The 20,620-nt window shown below is 48.7% G+C and overlaps 1 protein-coding gene across 5 annotated transcripts in view; it reads left to right on the forward strand.

Annotated features, from left to right (window-relative positions):
• Nucleotides 1–20,620, forward strand: part of MARCHF8 (membrane associated ring-CH-type finger 8) — a 951,649-nt gene that overhangs the window by 614,942 nt on the left and 316,087 nt on the right. For all 5 annotated transcript variants that reach the window (XR_011268598.1, XM_069610553.1, XM_069610555.1 and 2 more), the window contains one exon: nucleotides 3,492–3,542. Coding sequence is in view for 4 of the 5 variants with exons in the window: in XM_069610553.1 (XP_069466654.1) it covers nucleotides 3,492–3,542 (51 nt within the window). In the remaining variant the exon portion in view is untranslated. The remainder of the gene's footprint in view (nucleotides 1–3,491; nucleotides 3,543–20,620) is intronic.

Raw genomic sequence — 20,620 nt, forward strand, 5'->3', positions numbered from 1 at the left:
AAGGCATGGTCATCCCCCACCCCTTCCTCCTCTATTGAAGAGATTTGGAGGGCTGTATCCTGAACGATACAAGAACCAGTCACCATCATCTGAACATAAGGAACACCTGCGGAAGCATTCATAGTACCAAGTTCTTAAAGTCCCCAGTCAACTCAACAGCAAGAGACCGATTTCTTGTCTGTGTGGACTGGTTCCTTGTCTGTGTGGATTGAGAAATTGGTACACCCACTTCGTTGACAGTTTGTGAAGCGGCATGGAAAGAACCCACAAAACCACTAGATCTTAAATCATGCATTTCCTTGCCCGTTATGAAACCCTCTAAAAATATTAGCTTAGAATGTGTCACAGCTAAAAGAATGGTGTGATCTTTGAGGGTGTCATTCACTTGTTCCTATAGTTTAGTGAACAGAGCGAGGGCAATAGTTAGTGTTGACATAATGGAAAAGAGGTCAAGTTTTTCCTTCCGAGTCGACAGGGTAGTTGAAGCAGGTGGCACCAAAGGCTGATTTGATGGAGGTGAGCCCAAGTTAAGATGAGGAGCAGATGGAACAGGCGGGACAAGCGGCAGATGATCTTCCAGTTCCCATGGTCTGGACTGACCCACCCCGACGGCCCAGGACACCTTAGAAACCACCTCAGCGACCACTTCTAGGCGAGACTTCGGTGAAGCGATTGCAGAGGCTGAAACAGCAAGTTCGCTGGAAGTGGAGTCCAGGGGTATGGGCGCCATCTCCAAAGTTGAATCAACCTTCCCGTGAATTTCCTGCTGTGTGCCTTGCTGAGGCTGAAAGTCATTACCTAATGTAAATAGCTTTGCTGCACCTGAGCCCCCAAGGTTACCCAGCGTAGGGGCGGCTGGAGGCGCAAACAAAGACTTTGTGCTCCGAACAACGGTTTAACAGTTGAAAGGGACTATCAAAGGAGGCGCTACTAAGGGACCCCCTTCAACCACCTTAGATGAGACGGAGACGAGTCCCAAGTTTCAGTGCTTTCAAGTAAGTCAGCGTTTGAAATGTCCCCAAACTGGGAACCGAATGTGGAGGTAGCTGATTTTATTTTCATAGCAAACATAGAGGGAACTGTTGCCGCAGTCTCAAGCCCCCGCCTGACAAGTTTGTGGTGAATACGGGGGTTGTGAGATGAGTTACAAAGTTTGGAAGAAGAAAGTACACGTGGGACCCATGGGCCTTTGTTTCCTTTTCTGATCTTTAGACGTGCTAATTTTTACAATGACAGGGACCATCTGAGTTCCCTGAAATGTTCAGCATTGCGTCTTCCAGTGTAGACGAGTTAGCCTCAAGGGCAGCTAGAACTCCAACAGAAGAGCCTGCCCTTGGGAGAGCATTGGTAGAAGAATTACGGTCTGCGTCGACCGGAGACAAAACCGCTGCGGGAAACTGCCCAGCATTAACGGAGTATGACGTTACAGACTGTGGGGATGAAAAACTCTGACGGTCTGCCACAGGAGATGAGTGAATCAGAGCCCTTGTCGCGCAGGCTTGCTCTGGAACCAGCGAGACAGCCGGGGTCACCCATTCAGCTGCAGGGGCTACAAGGTTGGATAGTCCCAGTAATGTTGCAGGGCAGTCCTTGGCCGGTGAACCCGGCCCCCCCAAGGTGATCCTCGCTGGGCAGGAAGATTGGTAGCCAGGCGAAACACTTGCAGGCAGAATTAAAGCCTGGAACTACATCAGTCAAATACTCATGCCGAGTTGGAGGGTGGCTCGCTGTAGACATAGAATCATGCTTGGATACTGGAGATCCTGTGTCCCATAGAACATCCCGGGTGATCTTGAGGAGTTCAGTAAATGGGGGGTGACAGGACTATCACAACATTCACCGGCCGGTGGAGAACAACTCGAAGTAGGGAGGGTAAAACCGGATTGAACAGAGTCAGATGTTTTACTCACCGGCCGTGTGTCTAATTCCCTTCCCACAGGGGCCGAGGACAGTCCAGTTGAGGAAAGCTGCGTAGAAGGCGTAAAGTTTTGGAGGCTCGCCAGCTGCTGAGAAGAACTGCAGAGATGCATGGCCATGTCCTTCGGCCACCAGACACCAGATACTCTACCACACTTCGCTATACAGGAGGTATTAGAGCGAGCGTGAGCAGGAGGGGGAGTGCCTGGTAGACGGACACAGTAAGCAGACTCAGCGAGTCATGGCAGCAGCAGCCTTAGAACGTTGAGAAAGACAGACTCAGCGAGTCAGCGCGGGTCGTGGCAATGATCCACACCAGGGTCCAAAGTACGTTCACAATTTGCACAGCAAAGTTTGTGGTAAGTGCAAGACACCAGACATTCTACCACACTCCGCCATGCTTTGTTATGCAGGAGGTATTAGAGCGAGTGTGAGCAGGAGGGGGAGTGTCTGGGAGACGGACACAGTAAGCAGTCTCAGCGAGTCACGTTGAGAAAGACAGACTCAGCGAGCCAGCGCGGGTCGTGGCAATGATCCACACCAGGGTCCAAAGTAGTTTCACAATTTGCACAGCAAAGTTTGTGGTAAGTGCAAGACACCAGACACTCTATGTATGGTGGTGCTCCATTTGTGTCTGTGGTCAACTGTAAAACAAGCATAAAGATTTTTGCAAGAATTAGCCTGACGCTTTATATTGTAAGGAATAACAAGCTACCAATGCAAGAATTTAAAAACAATGGGCTACTAATGCATGTTACTAATGCATAAAAAGGCTTACCAAGTGCTAAAAACTGTGATTACCCAAGGTTATTGACATCCAAATAGTGTATATTTACTGTATCAGGATATTGAGATAATGAATGTAATGTTATGCACAATGTTACTAACACAGTTATCTGTGTCTCTGAACAGGGATTCTATTTCTATTTGTGTAAAAACTATCCTACGCCTTGACAAACCCTGTACATTAGCATGTGAGCATGTGCCACCATTTGGTTAATATTGGCATAGAAAACTTAAGACAGAACTTTATACAACCTAGGATTGTACCTAGGACCGTATGAGTTTTTTGTTTTAATCAAGACTAAACATTATGTTTGGTCATATACACCAGTTTTTGATTTATTATTGTCATGGCGCAGAACTATACCTAACTAACATTCAGTTGCGTCTTTACCTTTGACTGAGAGGTGCACAGACATACTATTCACTCTACTGTCTGAAATATTTAGAATACAAACACATTTTGTCTATTTACTTTACTTACTATTAAACTAACGTTTATTTTTGTTTACCATCACAACTCCAAGACCTGTATTGATTTTACCACTGTGTGCTAAAGAGCACAGGGGAGGCCTTGGGAGGGGTCTATCACTTGGCATAATGACCCTACTCAAAGCTATGGTAATTTGTAAGGTGGGTCATTGTACCACACAAATGATGCCTCCCTCTCTTTATGAGGGTTAAATTATTTATTTATATTATTGCCACTGTGAATTCTTTCTGTATTATTTAGTGCAGGATGTGTTATTTTCAGTTCAGTGATTGTTTTCTTTGTTTCTATCTTATTGCAGAATGAGAAGGCTTTAGGGCATTCTGTGAGCCGTTCCAGTAACATTTCAAAGGTACGGTTGCGCCAGTCAAAGAAGTATGGTTCAAAAAGTCTTCAATGCATGCAAACATTGTCACTTTGATAAAAAGCATTGAGATGTGTTATTTCAAAACCAAGTTTTAATGTTTAAAAATATTGTCCATAATAAAAAAGATATATATTGAATTTTCTTTTTTTAAAGTTCCTATGGGAAATAAGCAGCAAACCTGCTGTAAAGTCCTACTTTTAAAGGACTTGAAGGCATCAATTGTTTTGGAGAAACAGTGTAATCTGTTTCTTTAATTCAATGCTCTCATGGCAGTAATCAAGCACGACCATTCCTACTGGGAGCCTTAGCTTGTTGCTGCATGAGAGCAGAGAATTCAAACATAAATTCACAGGACAGGCATTTCTTTTTCTTTTTATTGTATATGGTTTAAATTAAACCTTTACAAATTCATTAGATACAAAAGATAAAATATTCATTACATTGAGAAGAAAAAAAAATACAATTAGATACATGATGAAACCATACAGAAATGATTAACATTAAGCGTTAAGAACTAAAATAAAACAGGAGAAAAAAAAGACAAAAGAATCATATTTAAGTAACAGTACAGAGTAACTAATGTTCCTAAACATGTTGCAGCTCACTCACAACCTACATTTCCTTGTTGTTAATAATAGATGTACGTACATTGAAAATCAATTACCTGTACTTGTGGTTACTAGGTGAGGCAACACCGGAACATTCTAACTTCCTATTTATAAACCCACTAAAAATAAAAAATAAACCACTGAAGCAGCTATAATTAATTCAGCATGGTTGATATTGGTTCACAGTGATTCACAATTAAGATTTTCCATAATAACTTACTAAAAAGACTTAATTCTATTAAAGACACAGAAGCGAGCATTATGCTTCTCTTTATTTTATTAAAGATATAAACAGAAGCTCATCAGCAAGTATCTATGCACCTGATTGTGAGCAAATAGAATGCATAACAAACAAAAGGTGCATTAAATATTAATGAAGTATCAAAACCTAGTCCATAACTGTCTCTGAAAGAGCCAAACTCCATTTCCCAGCAGACTTCACCAGAGTTCACAATAGGTCACCAACATGTGATACCAGTCCACTGATAGGCATACAGCTGCCCTTACAAACAGTCCTGAACATGATGTAAGTTCCTCTTTCGAGGCTGCGAACCTGGCTGTTCAAAACCAGTAGAATGAAACTGTAACTGAGGGCGTCTTGTGGAAGGAGAGACACAGCCGAAGGTCAGGCGGACTTGTCTGTAGCCACTGTCAGGGAAGAAACAAATAACTAGCATTACTTAATGCGTATGACAACCCTATTTCCCCTTACGGGGGTGGGAGAGAAATCAGTGTGTTATTCTGAAAAAAAAATTACACATAGTCTGCAAAAGGCAATAACTCCCCCAAGCAATGTGAACGACGACTGCCCTCAAGCGTGTCTTGCGCCGCTATTTCTCTCGCTGAGCGGGATAATGCTCGCCTCCATGTCTTTAATAGAATTAAGGCTTTCTAGTAAGTTATTATGGAAAATCTTTATTCTAGGTCAAGATCGGAGGCTCACATTATGCTTGATTAAAGCTTACTTACCACCATGGATGCAGGCTGTTCTACCAGTTTCAGTAGAATTGCTTAAAGATTGATTCGCCTGCCCAGTCAGTCATCCTCATGATGTCTTCTAAACAGACACCAACCTGAAAGGCCTTGGAAGCCATGGCCCCTCTCACGGAGTGGGTACCAAAGTGAAGAGTATCTATTCCTGCCTGCGTTAGGGTCCAACGCACCCAGCGTGCTAATGTTGGGGCGGAAACCGCTTTGTGCGTTTTGCACAGAGCTATCAATAACTGTCCATTAGGAGCGATTCTAAGAGGGGCTGTTACTTTCTTTCGTAAACCTTCAAGCACCTGACCAAGCAAAGCTTGGGCTGCTCTCTAAAGGCGGGGTAAGAAATCACCCTTGAGTTGCATTTCGTCATCCTGTGTATGTGGAACACTATACCATCAGGAGAAAAAGTCCTGCCCGCTAGGTCAAGAGCTCTGACTTCCGAGACCCTCCTGCAGGAGACCAAGCAGAGCAGCGTAGTAAGTTTACCGGAAAGGGCAGTACGGGATAACTCCTCATTATGCGTCCATGGAAGAAAACGATTGAGTACCTTGTTGTCGTCCCAAAGCTTGTCATAGCGGAACGGAGGCAGCACTGTAAGCCTGATACCCTTAAGTAATCTGCAAACAAGGTGATGCTCTCCTGCTGGGAACCCCCGAACGAGGTTGTGGGCGGCAGAAATTGACGAGCGGTAGGTGTTGACTGTCCTGTAGGCGAGACCTCTCTCAACTAATGAGTCTAGGAAATTTAGAATTTCCTCTATAGGTGCTGAAACCGAATGAACCCTCTGTTCTGGCACAAGGTCCTCCAGGCGCTCCAAGAGTTGGCGTACCTCCTGAGAGTAGCAGGGGCCCAGCTTTCCTCGATGAGGCTGACGGCCATGAGTGACATGCCTGGAACTCTCCATCTTGACCTGAAATCCTCCAGGCTGCTAGGATCAGCGACCCGCTGAGGAGAATGGGGTGACGCTGCCCTGACGGATCCAATAGGAGATCTGTAAACTGGGATAGAAGGATTGGAAAATCCTAAGAAAGTTCCAGAAGAACTGGATACCAGATCTGAGAGGTCCAGACCGGGGCTATGAGGACCAGCTCTGTATGTTCCCGAAGGGCCTTCACCAGGGTCATCACTGTCATGGCAAAGGCATAATGGATCCCCTGGCTTGAGCTGGTCAAATGGCCTGTTTCAGGTATAAGCTGCGTATTTCGCTGTCTAGCGTTGCCTCGTCCGCTTCTTACATTACCATTGGGGCGGGACGACAGGCTTGAAAGGGTTGAGCGAAATATTCTAGGCGCAGACCGCAAGCTGCGCCCCTGATCCAGGCGTCTCCTGACAAGGAGTCCCATGCTCGCGCAAAGAGAGCTAATCTCCCTCCTATGGCGTTTGTGGCGCAGGCGCTGCTATGGGTACAATGACCTGTGGATTGTTGCTGGGCTGGGTATTCTGCACCTCTTCTCCAGCCACAACCTCTTCCTTGCCCTTTTGATGGGAAGAAGGTGTCCGAGCGATCCTGGCAGGCTTTATGCTGGTCCCTGGAATGTTGAGGTCTTCTATGGAATGAGTAGCGGCCGGAGGAGCAACCTCTGCCTCGTCCGGCCTGGAGAACATTTTGGTAGCGAAGACCCTTTTAATGGAGGCTTGAGCCTTGTTTAAGGCGGTAAAGGTGCCGACAAATTTTGACATTTCTTTCATAAATGGATCCCCGAAAAGCAAGCCCTGGGCTGGCACTCCCGATTCTGTGTCTGCTAACTCACCCAGTTTAGCGTCAATCTTGACCAGGATGCCCTTCCGGTGCTCTGCCGATATGGCACAGCTGGCATTTCCCAGCAGACAGAGTGCTCATTGAGCCCAACCCGAAAGAATCACTGGATCAATGGAGTCACCACTATCAATGGCTGCGTCAGCTAGGTCCATTATTTTCGCCAGGGGACCAGTGACGTCCAGGAATCTATCCTGGCAGGACTTCTAGGCACGGTCAATGCCCTTCCTTTGATCTTTGACATTCTTTCCCAGAAAAGTGATCATTTTGGAGTCTAGCTCCAGAGTTAGAGCCACCTTCCCCAGAATCTCTGGGCGGGGGCATTCTGCTCTTAGTCTGGCTCTAACCTCTTTATCCAGCGGCTTACGCAGCATGGCCTTGATTTATTTTCCGTTGTTCTCGACAACGGTTCCCAGTCGGTAGATCTGGGGTGCACTAGATCTTCCGGCGTAAGCATTCCCCTAGAAGGAGACTGTTCCCCAGCTGTCTTCTTGGGGATCGGGCCTGCCGCAATCCCTGGGGTTGAGGGTTGTGACCCTATGGTCTGAACATCCTCGTCAGAGGAGGAGGGGGACTGATCACCGATATCGTAGACCCCTTTGGCTTTGTCATCAGTGCCCTGTCGGTGTCCCTCCGGGCTCGAGGGTCTAGCACATCTGTTGTCTTCCTCGAGGTGAGAGGGTCCATTGAGGGAAGGGGCTTCCTTCCTGTTCATAAAGGCCTTTTTAAGCCTGGAGAAGGCGTCTGAGATGGCAGTAGTGGCTGGTTCTGGCTGGCTCGGGGGAGGAGGGGGGCGGAGAGTCTTTTCTCTTACGAGCCGGAATACATCCCCCATCTGAAAGGTGCTTCCTTTTTTGTGTCTTTTTTCTCCCTGGCAGAGAGGTCTCTTGCAGGTGCTCCTCTATACAGTCTAGGCGCTGCTGATTAGGCATGAGCATCTCTGATACGGCCCTTTTTTAGGCTGTTTGCCGTTGCCACTTCATCAATCTGGTAGGCATATTCCTCATACTCAGACCAATCTTGGTCTGCCTGAGGGGAGTACTGAGCTGCCATAATGAACATTATATTCTGCACCTTTCACTTACTTTCCTTTTTTTTTATACCTTGTTCTGTGGGCTAACAGATCGTCTTCTCTCTCTGCCCACTATGTTTGAATAATGAGGCTGTGTATGAACACTGTTTTCTAGCCACCTATGCTTTCTTTTTGTTGTATTATCTTTCCCCTTTTTTTGTAGAATCAGGCAAAGCTGAAGAAAACCAATGCTGAATAGCCCAATTGACTTCTGACACTCAGGTTTGCAAAAAAAACGCTACGAAAATATAACAGAAATGCGCTCTCGAGCGCCAGAAGCTAAAGAAAAGGACCTGTACTGCCAGCGCCGCAGCCACGAAGATGCTGAGCCACCTCGGGTGACCGCGCTGGGAAGGCAAGAGCAAATGTGCGTGAGGGTCCGCAGAAGCGGACCCTCTGTTAGAAAAAGTACGCTCCCAACGTACTCCAAGGCCGGCAGGAAACAGCTGGCATTGGAGACGTACAACGGAAGCCGAGGAGGACACGAGAAGAAAATGCTCCTCACACGAAACGAAAAATCACAGTAATAAAACCACGTTACAACAAACTGCAATATAATTAAGCAATGTTAAATGCTCATTCAAACTTGTATAGAAAAAGCATATAGATGCAAAATTAAACTGTATAAGACAGTAAGAACATGAAATGTACTTATCTCTTGCTGTGAGTAGCAAGTTACATCATGTTCAGGACTGTTTGTAAGGGCAGCTGTATGCCTATTGGTGGACTAGTATCACATGTTGGTGACCTATTGTGAACCTTGGTGAAGTCTCCTGGGAAATGGACTTTGGTTCTTTCGGAGACAGTTATGGACTGAGTTTTGATACTTGATTAATATTTAATGCACCTTTTGTTTGTTATGCATACTATTTGCTCATAGTCAGGTGCATAAATACTTGCTGCTGAGCTTCTGTTTATATGTTTAATAAAAGAAAGAAAAGCATAATGTGAGCCTCCGGTCTTGACATAGAATTCATAATTTCATTCACATATTCAATAAATGTAAAGCTTTAATAAAGCCTGCTAAGCCCAGCACCTCAGAAACCTTCTGAATTATAAGACACCGCTTCCAGAGTAGATTTTCGTAGAATACAAAGTTTTGTCGACAGGCAGGTAGGAGTCTAGTTCTTAGCCCCACAAGAGTAGTATTATCACATTCCAAAACAAGATGTTTAATTGACTCTGGTTTTTCCTTACAGAATCTACATCCCAATTCCTCAATTGAGATTTGTTTCCTCCTATACAGGATGTCCTTGGTTGGTAAAAGGTTCCACCTTACCCTAAGGAAGAGCCCGCGCTAAAAGCGGTTTAGAAATTGAAGGAGGATGGGGGAGACGGTTCCTCTGCGTTTATGTTCATGAGTGTAGCAATCAAGATCCGGACCAGGGTGGGGTTGCTGAAATAATACTTTATTCAGGTGTTTTTAAACTAATGAAAATATAGTCCATGAACTCCTTGAGAGTTACTCCACTCTTAGGCAGTTTTCCAGGTCTAAGATTAAGCCCTCCTAAGTCTCCTTGTTGTCCGGATAGGCCCACCAGTTGTTCCTTCTCTCCTCGTCCTCTTCGTATGACTAGGAAAAACAACAAACGCTGGATTAGTTCCCGGGCTTTTATAGGATGCGAGTGACTTGCTTCCCCCCCAATGGAAAGCTTCCCTGTCAATCAGGCTTCTCATTGGCTGGTGTTGCCATGTCCCGCCTCCTTTAAAGGCTGCCGTGGTTTCCCAGAGTGTCTGCTTCTGCTGCCTGCCCGAAGAGTCTCGTTCCCAGGCCACTCTATCCTGCGAGTTCCTCCCTCTCGCCATGTGTCTGTCTCTGTGGCCGCCCCAGAGCGGCCCGCCCCGCCGAGCAAGCCGTCTCTCCCTTCTCTCCCTTCCTGGTGGGGAGAGACGCTCGACGGGCCGTGTGGGCCGGCTCCCCGCGATCTCCCGCGGGTTCGCCGTCACCAACCCGTCTCCCGGGCTGCAGGCCGCGGCTACGCTAACCCTGGCGGGTTCAGGTAAGGCTGGACGGGAGGGGGCCGCTCCTTTCGTGTCGCGGCTCGTTGCCGCGATCCCGTAGAGTCTCGGGGATAGCGGGCGTGACGGGGCTGCGTTCTCTGGATCGCGGCCCCATGCCGCGATCCCGTAGGGTCCAGGGGATAGCAGGCGGGACGGGGCTGCGTTCTCTGGATCGCGGCCCCGTGCCGCGATCCCGCGGAGTCCCGCTACCCCTCCCGGCACCCCCTCCACTCCGGGCCCCTTCTCACATCTCCCCATCACAAACCCTGGCCGATCGGGCAAGGGAGGGTTCCGGGACAGATAGTCGGCCACCAGCTGGAAACCCGCAGGTCTGTGCAAGGTAACGAAATCGAACGGTTGAAGAGACAGGAACCATCTGAGTACCCGCTGGTTGGTATCTTTATGCCTTGCGAGCCACTGTAAGGGGGCATGGTCAGTATACAACGTAAAGCAGCGACCCAAAAGATAATACCTGAGGGTCTCTACCGCCCATTTGATGGCCAAACACTCCTTCTCAATAGTGGAATAGGCCTCCTCGTGAGGTACGAGCTTCCTGCTCACGAAACAGATGGGCTGAAGTTCGCCCCCTTGTTCCTGTGAAAGAACTGCTCCCAGCCCCTGATTAGACGCGTCCGTCTGAAGGAAAAATTGTCTACGGAAGTCGGGGCATCGAAGTATTGGATTTGAGGTGATCCTCTGCTTCAGGACATCGATGGCTTCCAAGGCAGCGGTGTTTTTGGTCAAATCGGGAGACCCTTTGTTCCTTAAAGCGTCAGTTAGTGGAGCTGCCACCGAGGAGAAATCTGGGATAAATCTACGGTAGTAGCCTATGAAACCCAAAAAGGCACGGATCTGTTTCTTCGTGGATGGGGTAGGTATCCCGTGGATGGCCTGGATTTTCGAGAATTGCGGTCGTATCGTGCCTCCGCCTACCAAGTGTCCCAGATATTTCGTCTCGTGTGCCCCTATCACTGTTTTCTTCGGGTTAATGTGTAGGCCTGCCTTAAACAACTCAGACACCACCTGTTCCAAGTGGCGTACATGTTCTGTCCAGGTCGTGCTATACACGACAATGTCGTCTAAGTAAGCCGCAGCAAAACTCTCATGGGGACGTAGTATAACATCCATCAGTCTCTGGAAGGTGGCTGGTGCTCCGTGTAGCCCGAATGGCAAAACTTTGAATTGGTATAGACCTTGGGGAGTAGTAAAGGCAGTCTTTTCCCGATCCGTGGATTTCAAGGGAATCTGCCAATAACCCTTAGTTAGGTCAAGCGTGCTTAGGAAGTTGGCGGATCCTAGCCTTTCCAACAGCTCGTCCATTCGTGGCATAGGATAGGCTTCATAATTGGAGATCGTATTTAACTGTCGGTAGTCCATACAAAATCTAACAGTACCATCGGGTTTTGGTACCAACACTATCGGGGATGACCACGGGCTGGTTGAGGGTTCAATAATGTCCATAAGGAGCATCTCTTCTACTTCGTTTCGGATAACCGTTCTTCGTGCTTCTGGAATACGATAGGGTCTTAGTCGAACAATCCGTCCGGGATCGGTTTTGATCTCGTGTTCGATTAAACAGGTCCTCCCTGGTAAGGCCGAGAATGCTTCTCCAAAGGGAGACAGCCTGTTCAAAAGTTCTGATCTCATGGAAGGAGTCAAGATGGTTCCCCATTGCACGTCTTCTAGCTTACCCCGTTCATGATTCACGTTTTGTTCTGAGGTATCCTCACCAGTATCCATTGTAGCTACCAACACAGGCGCGTTCCATGCTTTTAGCAGGTTCACATGGTATACCTTGTCTGGTGTGGCACGATCGGGTTGGTGGATCCGATACGTCACAGGGCTAAGTACCTCCTTAATCTCATAAGGACCTCTCCATCTGGCCAATAGCTTGTTAGTACTTGTGGGTAGTAGGATTAGTACTTGGTCTCCTGGTCGGAAAGTTCTCATCCGACTTCCTCTGTTATAGTTTTTCTCCTGGTTTGTCTGTGCGTGTCCCAGATTCTTCTCGGCCATCGAGCGGAGTGCTGTCAGATGTTCCTTCAACTCTTCAGTGTACTCTGTTAAAGAAACCTCATCCGAAGCCTCCCATTCTTCTTTTACAAGGTCCAAGATGGTTCGGGGTTGTCTTCCGAAAAGGAGCTCGAATGGAGAAAAACCTGTAGACGACTGTGGGGTGTCGCGTAATACCATCAAGACCAAGGGTAATATACGGTCCCAGTTCTTCCCATCGGACCCGGTCACTCTCCGTATCATTTTCTTGATCGTTTTGTTATACCTTTCGACTAGGCCATCGGTCTGGGGATGGTATACCGAGGTACGTAACTGGTGTATCTGCAGTCTTTCGCATACCTGCCGAAGCAAGGTGGACATAAAATTGGTCCCTTGGTCTGTGATAACTTCCGAGGGTAAGCCCACTCTTGCGAAGAAGGGAATGAGCTGGTCGCATAGTTGTCGGGCTGATGTTCCCTTCAAGGGAAAAGCCTCTGGATACCGCGTAGCATAGTCAACAATGACTAGTAGATACTTGTAACCACGGGATGCAGGTTCTATAGGTCCCACGATGTCCATGCCTATCCGCTGGAAAGGAACGTTAATAAGGGGCATTTTCTGCAAAGGGGCTTTTGCTGGTAAGGCGCCACTCGTTAGCTGGCAAGTGGGACACGTCTTACAGAACTGGGATACTTCGCCGTATATGCCTGGCCAGTAGAACCGTCTCAGTATGTTCTGCTGCGTTTTCAGGGAGGCCATATGTCCGCCGCAGGGGTGGTTGTGTGCCAGTTGCATTATGACCATTCTATGGGATTTTGGTAATATCAATTGTTCTTTTACAGTCCCATCGTCCGCCTTATATTTTCTGTACAATAGTCCATGACGGAACAGGAAGCCAGGTCCTTTTGTTACGTCTGGATCCTTCTCATTGGCCGCTCTCTCACGGGCTACCCTAAGGGTGGGATCAGTTAGGGTTTCTCCCCTCAGGGAGTCCTCATGATCTTCGGGTTGCCAGTTAATGGGTCGGGTCATGTAACTGGCTTGGCACCACTCTAGCCTGTTCCGTCTTTTATGTCCGGGGGGGTTTCTAGAGTCACCTATGTTTGGGGGTCTGTTGCTCTTTGCTCTTTCTTCATCCAGTGCTTTACTGAAGTGGGGTAGGTCAGTTCCCAGGACCACTGGGGTGGGTAGAGTAGGAAGGACGGCAGCCTTTAATTGAGTGGTTTCATGGTTCACCTCTATCTGTACCTCTCTCATCGGGTATGATTTAATGTCCCCATGTATACACTTTATCGGTACAGAAAGGTTAGGTAAATTAGGGTTATTACTCACGGTGGGAGATATGGCTGTTTGTCGACTTCCGCTATCCAGCAGCGCCCGGGTTGGTCGTCCATCCACTCTTATATCCACGATGTATGGACCAGGGTTACGTACTTCCGGGTGTGGCTTCATGTAGCCGATTTCCATAGGTTCTGTGGTCTTCCTTCTGGGGCAAAACCGGGCAATGTGACCCCATTCACCACACTCAAAGCACTGGGGTTGTCGGACTCCCGGGATTATGGGTGGCTGTTTCTCCTCATATCCAGTCTTCCTTTCTTCTAGTTTCCTGAAGACCTCCTCCGGTTGCCTCCATCTGTTAGGTGCCACTTTTGGGCCCTTTTGTATCTGATGTTCGAAGTTCGGCGACGTTATCCTTCCTGGCATACTTGTTGAGGGGAAGCGACTGTACCCGGCCTTTTGATAAGCCGATGCAATGTCCACGGCTTCCGCCAATGTAGGCCTGTGGTGTTGCCTAACCCATCTTTGCATTGGGCTCGGCAAGGCTTCTACGAACTGTTCCAGGATTATTTTATCTAGGAGGGGTTGGTTGGCTGGGTTAGGGGATTGCATCCACTTCTCCGTCAGGTTTTTAATGCGGTAATATAACTGCCTGGGATTCTCCCCGTTTTTCAACTTGGTGTCTCTTAGCTGAAGGCGATAGGCCTCCTCATCCAGGCCTAGACGGTCCAGTACAGCAGCTTTAATTTCCCCATACGGAGTGATACCATTGGGGTTCACAGCCTGATATGCACCCTGCATTACCCCAGATAGCAAGGGAGCCACATACTGTCCCCAGCGTTCAGGCGGCCATTGCGCATTTCTTGCAATCCTCTCAAAACTTGTAAAAAAAAAGGCTGGATCCTCTCCCTCCTTATACTTCTGGAGCAGGGTGGACGGCACCATGGGTTGATTCCTTGTGCTGGTTACTGCATCTGTGAGCCTGATAATGTTCTCATGCTGTTTGTCCTGGGCCGTGGTCTGAAGGGCGCCCTGTAACTGGATGGCTTGCTGGAACGCCTGGCGATCAGCCTCTGCCTGTTGTGTTTGTAGCTGTATTAGTTGCTGCAGCTGCTGTTGGCCATCCGTCAGGGTTTTAATTAGGGTCTCCATCGCGTTGTCGCTAATCCCACCTTCGTCGCCAATGTAGCAATCAAGATCCGGACCAGGGTGGGGTTGCTGAAATAATACTTTATTCAGGTGTTTTTAAACTAATGAAAATATAGTCCATGAACTCCTTGAGAGTTACTCCACTCTTAGGCAGTTTTCCAGGTCTAAGATTAAGCCCTCCTAAGTCTCCTTGTTGTCCGGATAGGCCCACCAGTTGTTCCTTCTCTCCTCGTCCTCTTCGTATGACTAGGAAAAACAACAAACGCTGGATTAGTTCCCGGGCTTTTATAGGATGCGAGTGACTTGCTTCCCCCCCAATGGAAAGCTTCCCTGTCAATCAGGCTTCTCATTGGCTGGTGTTGCCATGTCCCGCCTCCTTTAAAGGCTGCCGTGGTTTCCCAGAGTGTCTGCTTCTGCTGCCTGCCCGAAGAGTCTCGTTCCCAGGACACTCTATCCTGCGAGTCCCTCCCTCTCGCCATGTGTCTGTCTCTGTGGCCGCCCCAGAGCGGCCCGCCCCGCCGAGCAAGCCGTCTCTCCCTTCTCTCCCTTCCTGGTGGGGAGAGACGCTCGACGGGCCGTGTGGGCCGGCTCCCCGCGATCTCCCGCGGGTTCGCCGTCACCAACCCGTCTCCCGGGCTGCAGGCCGCGGCTACGCTAACCCTGGCGGGTTCAGGTAAGGCTGGACGGGAGGGGGCCGCTCCTTTCGTGTCGCGGCTCGTTGCCGCGATCCCGTAGAGTCTCGGGGATAGCGGGCGTGACGGGGCTGCGTTCTCTGGATCGCGGCCCCATGCCGCGATCCCGTAGGGTCCCGGGGATAGCAGGCGGGACGGGGCTGCGTTCTCTGGATCGCGGCCCCGTGCCGCGATCCCGCGGAGTCCCGCTACCCCTCCCGGCACCCCCTCCACTCCGGGCCCCTTCTCACAATGAGCAAGATGGCTCATCAATGCATGTGAGTGGAAGGCATCTGTAGTTGCTATCCAATCATAGTCCAGCAAAACATTTTTAGTTTGCAAAGGATTATTGGTCAAGATGTCTAAATTAAAACCAACATCAGATAGGATCAATTCACATCTTCCCTTGAGGTCAATCAAATCTATTGACAACTTTACGTTATCTCCCAAAAGATGGTACAGGGAGTTTGGTATAGGGGCATTAATTTTGGTATATAATGTTAGTAAGCGCCATTGTATCCTCGCCAACAGAGAAGGCACCCCCAGTTTATACCTGATGGCCGAAATTGGCACTACATTAGGGATGCCAAGGATCTGTCTCCAAATCCTGCCCTCAATTTTTTCCAGAGTATTCAAAATACCCACAGCAGATAATTCAAGGCCATAGATTAACTTCGACACTATCATTCCTTCGAAGAACATAATCGCCAGTTTCAATGAGAACCGCCCACACTTACGATCAATTTTTACAATTTGGAATTCAAGCATTTTAGCTTTTTGCATCAGGATATCAATGCCAAGTTTAATTCCCTTGTTTGCTCTAAAGTGGAAACCCAGATATTTGACATTCCCCGATGCTTTAATAGGGGTCCCTTCAATCGACCAAGAATGGTGGCATTTCTTAGATTTTACTTTCGAGAAGGCCAAAATTTTAGTTTTAGCAGGGTTAATAATAAGGCCATTGTCTTTAGCATACCTGGCAAAACTGTTAAAAAGTCGCTGCAGTCCGACCTGTGTTAGATCAAATATCAGAAAGTCATCTGCGTATGCAAACATATGATTTTACTATTCCTACTTTAGGGGCTATCAGACCTTCATTAGCTAAGCAGATCGCAACATCTGACTTATAGTAATTGAATAGCCACGGGGCTAGGACGCATCCCTGCCTACCCGCCGGGAAACAGGGAATTTGTTCTGATAGATACCCTTTTTGGCTTAATCTAACTTGTATTGCACCATTCTCATATACCCCTGATTCAGCCTAATCAAACCAATCGGCAGGCCCCAAATGCCAATTTAGCCCAAAGTTTACTATGGACTACACCAAGGGTGCACAACTGATTTTGACAGAGGGCCGAAAGTAATTTACATGAGGGCTATAGTGGGCCGAAAAGTAAATGTGGGCGGGCCGGTAGGCGGGGCGTGGCAGGAGGCTTTTTAAACCCCCAATTTGTACTAAACACATGGAGAAAGAATGTTTTTGAGGGGTAACAATTTTTATTTGCATTTCAAACTTACATTTTGTACTACACATTTTCCATTGTTATAATGTATTTCTATTTAGTTATTGTATCTCGCCTGTTTAATTAACTTATATATATTTTATTGACCCTAGATACACTATGCCCCACGGCCCCCTCATCCCAACCAAACACTATGCCCCATGTCCCTCACCCCCAACCAAACACTATGCCCCATGGCCCCTTCACCCCCAACCAAACACTATGCCCCATGGCCCCCTCACCCCCAACCAAACACTATGCCCCATGGCCCCCTCACCCCCAACCAAACATTATGCCCCATGGCCCCCTCACCCCAACCAAACACTATGCCCCATGTCCCTCACCCCCAACCAAACACTATGCCCCATGTCCCTCACCCCCAACCAAACACTATGCCCCATGGCCCCCTCACCTCCAACCAAACACTATGCCCCATGGCCCCCTCACCCCCAACCAAACACTATGCCCCATGTCCCTCGCCCCCAACCAAACACTATGCCCCATGTCCCTCACCCCCAACCAAACACTATGCCCCATGGCCCCCTCACCCCCAACCAAACACTATGCCCCATGGCCCCCTCACCCCCAACCAAACACTATGCCCCATGGCCCCCTCACCCCCAACCAAACACTATGCCCCATGGCCTCCTCACCCCCAACCAAACACTATGCCCCATGGCCCCCTCACCCCCAACCAAACCCCCCAACTCAGCACACACACAAACATGCACCAATACAGACCCGAACCCCCACCCTCCAACTCAGCACACACACATACATGCACCCATACAGACCCGAACCCCCCACCCCAGCACACAAACATGCACCCATATAGACCCGAACCCACCACCCCCCAACTCAGCACACACACAAACATGCACCCATACAGATCCGAACCCCCCAAATCAGCACACACACAAACATACACCCATACAGACCCGAACCCCCCACCCCCCAACTCCAAACCCCCACCCTGAACTCAGCACACACACACTCAAGCATGCACCCATACAGACCCGAAACCCCCACCCCCCAACTCAGCACACACACAAACATGCACCCATACAGACCCAAACCCCCAAATCAGCAAACTCTCAAACAAGCACCCATACAGACCCGAACCCCCCACCCCCCAAATCAGCACACACACAAACACGCACCCATACAGACCCGAACCCCCCACCCCCCCAACTCCAAACCCCCACCCCCAACTCAGCACACACACACTCAAGCATGCACCCATACAGACCCGAACCCCCCACCACCCCAACTCAGCACACACACAAACATGCACCCATACAGACCTGAACCCCCCACCCTCCCAAATCAGCAAACTCTCAAACAAGCACCCATACAGACCCGAACCCCCACCCCCCAAATCAGCACACAAAAACATTCAAATCAAAACATTCATACACATCCGACACCCCCACACCCCCGCATCTCAACATACACACAAAATACATTCAAATACAAACATTCACACACCCCCCCACATCTCAAATACACACACAATACATTCAAATACAAACATTCACACACCCCCCCACATCTCAACATACACACAAAATACATCCAAATACAAACATTCACACACCCCCCCACATCTCAACATACACACAAAATACATTCAAATACATTCATACACATCCGACACACACCCCCACCCCCGCATCTCAACATACACACAAAATACATTCAAACACAAACATTCATACACATCCGACACACCACCCCACCCCCGCATCTCAACATACACACAAAATACATTCAAATACAAACATTCATACACATCCGACACCCCCCCCACCCCCGCATCTCAACATACACACAAAATACATTCAAACACAAACATTCATACACATCCGACACACTCCCCCACCCCCGCATCTCAACATACACACAAAATACATTCAAATACAAACATTCATACACATCCGACACACCCCCCCCGCAACATACACACACAAACATAAAGCAAAACAAACCCGACACACAAACACAAACAGACCACTTACCGGAGACGTGCTGGAAGGCAGGCAGGTAAGCTGGAACGCTGTAATCGCACTACAACTGGCGTGTGTAGGAGCGACGTGATGCGTGTGTGTGCTGAGCCAATGAGGGCCAGTGTTTTCACCGGCCCGGAAGACAACAAAGACTTTCCTAATGGAGGGCGGCCGCGGGCCGCCCTCCATTAGGAAAGTCTTTGTGCCTCGCGGGCCGGTCAAAAGGGCATGGCGGGCCGCAACTGGCCCGCGGGCCGTATGTTGTGCACCCATGGACTACACAGTCAAAAGCGGCCGAGAGGTCGATTGAGACCATAAGCGTACAGATCTTCGGTCTTCTCCAGGCATCTTCTTGTATACATTTAAGGACCAGCCCATTGATATTAGTCACACGGCCTTTATGAAACCCTGTCTGTATTTTTTCAAGAGGGTGTGCCCCCTTGGCTCATTCCTCTAAATGTGAGAGTAGAAATGCAGAGAAGATCTTACAATAGACATTGATTAATGATATAGGATGATAGTTCTTAGGATCTTTTCTACTCCCACATTTATAAATAGGAATCACAAGGGCCGTGCACGAGGACAGTGGTGTAACCACTGTACTGAGGATATCTTTAAATTCAAAGTACAGCAAGTTTGCCCACAGTTTACGATCTGCCTTAAAGGTTGCGTTAGTTAGACCATTCCGTCCAGGGGCCTGTGATTTTTTACATTTAGTTAATAGGGGCAGAATGGTATCTAATCCTGATAATCAGTGATGTCTTTCACCTCCTCAAATTGATATTTTGTGGCAATCCCAAATCTACTTTCAAAAAGTTCAATCCAGCTTAGTTCAGAAATTGAGTTTCGCTGGGTGACCACATAATTGGGGTCTTGACCATTAACCAAGGTCCAGAAGGCACTAACCTGAGAATTGATCAAAACCCCTAACATGGTTTCTGCATCTTGCTGTAGTAAGTCATTTTTTATTGATTTACAATAGTTTTTATACTTCTGCCTAGCTTTTCTAATCAAATTATTTTGAGTGGGATCATCCAAATCTGATCTCTGGATACCTCTCACCTCCCTCATCATGGTTGACTTTACTGAGGCCAGCTCCCCATTGTAAGAATGTACATGTCTTGCAAGACCAATCCCTCTAGTTTTTGACCTCAGACGGATACTCAAGATCAAAACACCTATAAGACTAAAAATCTCATTTACGGGGGGCATAGCTAGCAGCGAGAAGCGACTGACGTGAGCCTCTTCGGCTCCCGCGACCGCAGCCTAAATCCTGTCCAAAAGGCCCGTTTAAACTCCTGCAGGGTCTCTAAACAACCCGGCCGTGCCGCTGACATCCTGGAGCACAACCAGATCGCAAGGCAGAAAGAACCATACCCGGGATAAACAGATAGAAGCGTATGAAAACCCGCGCGGGTGCCGATCCACGCGTACCCAAGATGGCCGCCTGAAAGGAGTCATCCGAAGTGCCGCATGTGAAGACCAGCGCTGTACAGCTGGTGAATCCAGACCGCTGCCCTGACCATCAATATCTGGCCGGGTGGTCACCAGCCCCCGCGGCGACTGAGCAGGGTGGTCCTCTCCCACGTTCCCGGTGCAGATGGTGCCTGTGTGGCTAGGCGGGTGGAGCCTGAGCCAGCCACCAGCAGGGGGACGAGCCGAGCCTGGACGGCGCCGCAGAAGCAGCGGACCGAGAGAATCCTACTCCACAGTGCTCTGTGCCATCTCCGCCCACCCGCGGTTCCCCCAGTGGTGACGGACCAGCTGGTGCACCTAGCGAAGGAAGAGGAAGGAACGCAGCAACCGAGAAAGCCCTGCATAAGGGGCCTGAGGGCCTGCAACGCACCACCATGAAGGGGCATATTACGCTGGGACTCACACACCCTCTCCAACCACTCGCGAATCCATCCGAGGGGGAACAAAACAACCACATAAGCGCCCGGCAACAGTGCACACCCTGCCCTGGGCAATGAATAGACGGTTCTGCGATGCTGCATAACGCCGGTGGATGTGACGCCCGAGGCCCTGGATTTACCCTCAGCCA

This window comes from Ambystoma mexicanum, chromosome 8, assembly GCF_040938575.1.
Source record: "Ambystoma mexicanum isolate Mex_15411 chromosome 8, UKY_AmexF1_1, whole genome shotgun sequence".
Lineage (NCBI taxonomy): Eukaryota > Metazoa > Chordata > Amphibia > Caudata > Ambystomatidae > Ambystoma > Ambystoma mexicanum.